Below are 2,908 nucleotides of genomic sequence, written 5' to 3'. Positions count from 1 at the left end.
GCGCCTCCGCTGCTGGGGCTCCCCCGGGGCTGCACGGACACCCCCCGCCTACCTTGGCTGCACTGCAGTCGGCCACCACATCCACCTTGGGGACGAACTTTGGAAATTCAAGTGCCGCTGGAAAGACAGACAGCGGTCACGGTGCTTTGGGGAGTGAGCCCGGAGCCCGCGAGCCGTGGCTGCGGACCCACAGGGACATCTCACACCTGGCAAAGCAAACCCCACAGCCCCTCGTTATTTCAGGCACAGGAGCAGCTGCGATGCCGGAGGCTTAGTGCAGCCCTCCGAGATATTTTGGAAACATGGACGAAGGCACAAACCGCCTGCAAAGCCCAGTGTGGGCATCATAGCCCCTCCACCTCCTGCTGTGCATTGGGGTCTACGAGGACAGGCATTTAAGCAAATCTCTCTTCGGGCACCCACCCTGCGTGCCGTGGTGCAGCTCCAAGCCAACGGTACTCACGGTCTCTGTATCTGACTCCTACCACGTCTTCTGGCTGCTCAGCGGTGCTCAGCAAGGTCAGAGGGTTTTGCTCTGTGGTTTTGCAGAAATTATGAGCTTGTAGATTAGGATCCAACTCATACAGGTGACCTTCAAAAAAATATTCTTGATGGTGAGGGACTATGTTTGTTTGTTTGAAGACAGCATCTAAAAACTTGGTGGTACTGAAATGAAAGAGAAACAAAAGGATGAGGAGCGAGCGATGAGGCGAACGCTCAGATTTCCATCACTTTAACAGCCTGCCGTAGCAGAATATCCCACGAGGTCAGCGGAGCCCCTTGGACAATGTCCCGGTGAGTGCACTCCCCAGCAGAGGCTGGTTTGAGCCTGGTTTGTTTTAACCTGGTTTAATTGGGGTGCAAAGGGAATGGGTGCTCCCCCCAGCTTCACCTACTGAAATGAGGAGCTGAGGCTGCTCAGCTCAATTCCCAAATATGCTTTTAGTGCGGCCTTGGCATCCTTACGTGTTGTAGGAGTGGATGTAGATGCGATGCGAGGAAGCCTGCTGCAGGGAGAAGACGTCGACCACGATCCTGTGCAAAATGTCATTGGTTTCTGCAAAAAACTGGTCGAATCCCCAGCATTTCTCCTGATCCACCTCCAGGATGTTAGCCAAAATGGGTATCAGCTGGTCCTTCAGGCCTCTGCAGCAGAAGAGATGTTTGCAGAGACTGGCCTAACCCTGAGCCATAACCGCGGTGACGGCGGGGCCGGGGAGAGGAGCAGCCCCTCTCCTGCGGCTGAGCCCCCGCACCGACAGAGCTGCTGCCCTGCCTCGCACCCCCTTTGCCCGGCTGTAAAGCAAAGACCTGGTCTGAGAGCTGTGACATCTGCAGATGAAAAGCTCATCTGCCTCGTTAGAACTTCCCGGGCTGTCCGAGGCGGGATGCCCTCTCCAGCCGTGGTGCCAGGACGTGAGACCCGCAGCGGGAGCGGAGCCCGGCCAGGGACACTCACTCAGAGAGCCGGCAAGTGACGGGCAGCTCATAGCTCCACTCGATATTCCCGTTCTCCTGCCTCTGGACCCCCGCGATGGCTCCGGGAGGCTTCTCGGTGGTAATTTTATACCTGTTGAAAGGAAATCCCTTGCAGCTGAAACGAGCCAAGTGACCTCTCTTTGGGCACTGCATCCCTCAGGTTCAGCAAAGAGGGAAAGGGCAGAGCATGGATGGGCTGGGAAAGACAGGATTCACAGAAAGAAAAAAATGCACAGAGGGAAAATACTTCAAGAAACATTTGAAAACTTTCAGGCAAATATTAACCCTGCCTCCTCTTCCAGCTGTTTAGCCACAAAGTCAGGAGAATGCATTTTGAGGGCAAACGTGGTAACTGGGGCACAGATCCTTTACAACACTGCACACGCACGCTCTCCGCCGGCTCCATTCCAGGGCTTTCTAGGGTACACGGGACTAAACGAGCAGTAAACTACAGCCCATAGTCACACGGTGCTGCTGGCACGCACCAAACCACAGCCAGGTTGTCCTGCAGCCCCCAGTGCCACCAGCCACGGTCCCACCTCCCCACGCAGCAGCACCCAGCCCTCCCAGCTGGATGCGGCACCTACATGATCTCCTTGTTCCTCCGAGGTCCCCCGAAGGGGACGAAGGGGAGGCTGCCGGTGGCAGCGTGGTAGAAGGTGACGCCGATGCTCCAGAGGTCGACGGTGACGCCGTACGCCTTCTGCTGCGGCTTGCGCAGGACCGCTCGCTCGTACACGTCTGGGTGCTGCAGGGATGAAGCAGAGAGCGGCACTGCCAACGTGTCCAGAGGGTTTGCGGTGGGCATCAAGCCTCAGGCGCTGGGATTGAAAACCGATTACTCGCTTTGGCCTCTTCTACTGCTGGATCCTCCAAACAAAACGTCACTTGTAACTCTACAACAAAAATGCTGAGCCCCACTTCTTTGAAAAACGTGGTCCCTTTGAGATTGGGCTCTCCAAGTCACTGCTGCTCTCTACAAGTCACCCAGCCGTTGGATGGAGGGATGGGGACCCGCTTCCCCCAGGATGCCCGGGGGCCACCAGACTGGCGACACGCTGTACTCACGAGATATTCCTCCGTCCCGTAGACAGACACGAACTTTTCATCATCATCCAGCTCTCGGGCAGCCCCAAAATCCGTCAGTTTATAGATGCTCTGCCCGTCTTCCCCCATCAGCCGCATGATGTTCCCGGGTTTGATGTCTCTGTGGACAACGCTGTTCTCACGGAGGTGGTTCATCCCTGCCACTGGGCACAAGGGGGGAAGGCAGCGTTCGTGCGTGGGGCTGGAGCACTTTGCTCCAGTGGGTTTTGTTTAAAAGAAGGAACACGAGAGGGGCCGGAGAGGGGACAAGCCGCAGGGCTGGTTGCACTTAAAGGGGGACCAGTGTGAAGTGGGGAATGGAGAGGATGAGCGAGCACCCGGT

At 56.7% G+C, this 2,908-nt stretch overlaps 1 protein-coding gene across 1 annotated transcript; it reads right to left on the bottom strand.

Annotated features, from left to right (window-relative positions):
• Positions 1-52: 52 nt before the first annotated feature.
• On the bottom strand, positions 53-2,729 carry LOC104154606 (inhibitor of nuclear factor kappa-B kinase subunit epsilon-like; the record flags this gene model as incomplete). Its single annotated transcript, XM_009709522.1, has 6 exons — positions 53-117; positions 464-666; positions 967-1,146; positions 1,460-1,570; positions 2,067-2,227; positions 2,548-2,729. Coding segments are annotated over 6 exons (902 nt in total), but the record flags the coding sequence as incomplete, so codon positions are not given.
• Between the last annotated feature and the right edge of the window lie 179 nt (positions 2,730-2,908).

The sequence above is a fragment of the Cariama cristata genome, unplaced genomic scaffold, assembly GCF_000690535.1.
Source record: "Cariama cristata isolate BGI_N322 unplaced genomic scaffold, ASM69053v1 scaffold21651, whole genome shotgun sequence".
Lineage (NCBI taxonomy): Eukaryota > Metazoa > Chordata > Aves > Cariamiformes > Cariamidae > Cariama > Cariama cristata.
Note: the sequence above shows the minus strand (reverse complement) of the source record. Positions and strands in the feature narration are given on the sequence as shown.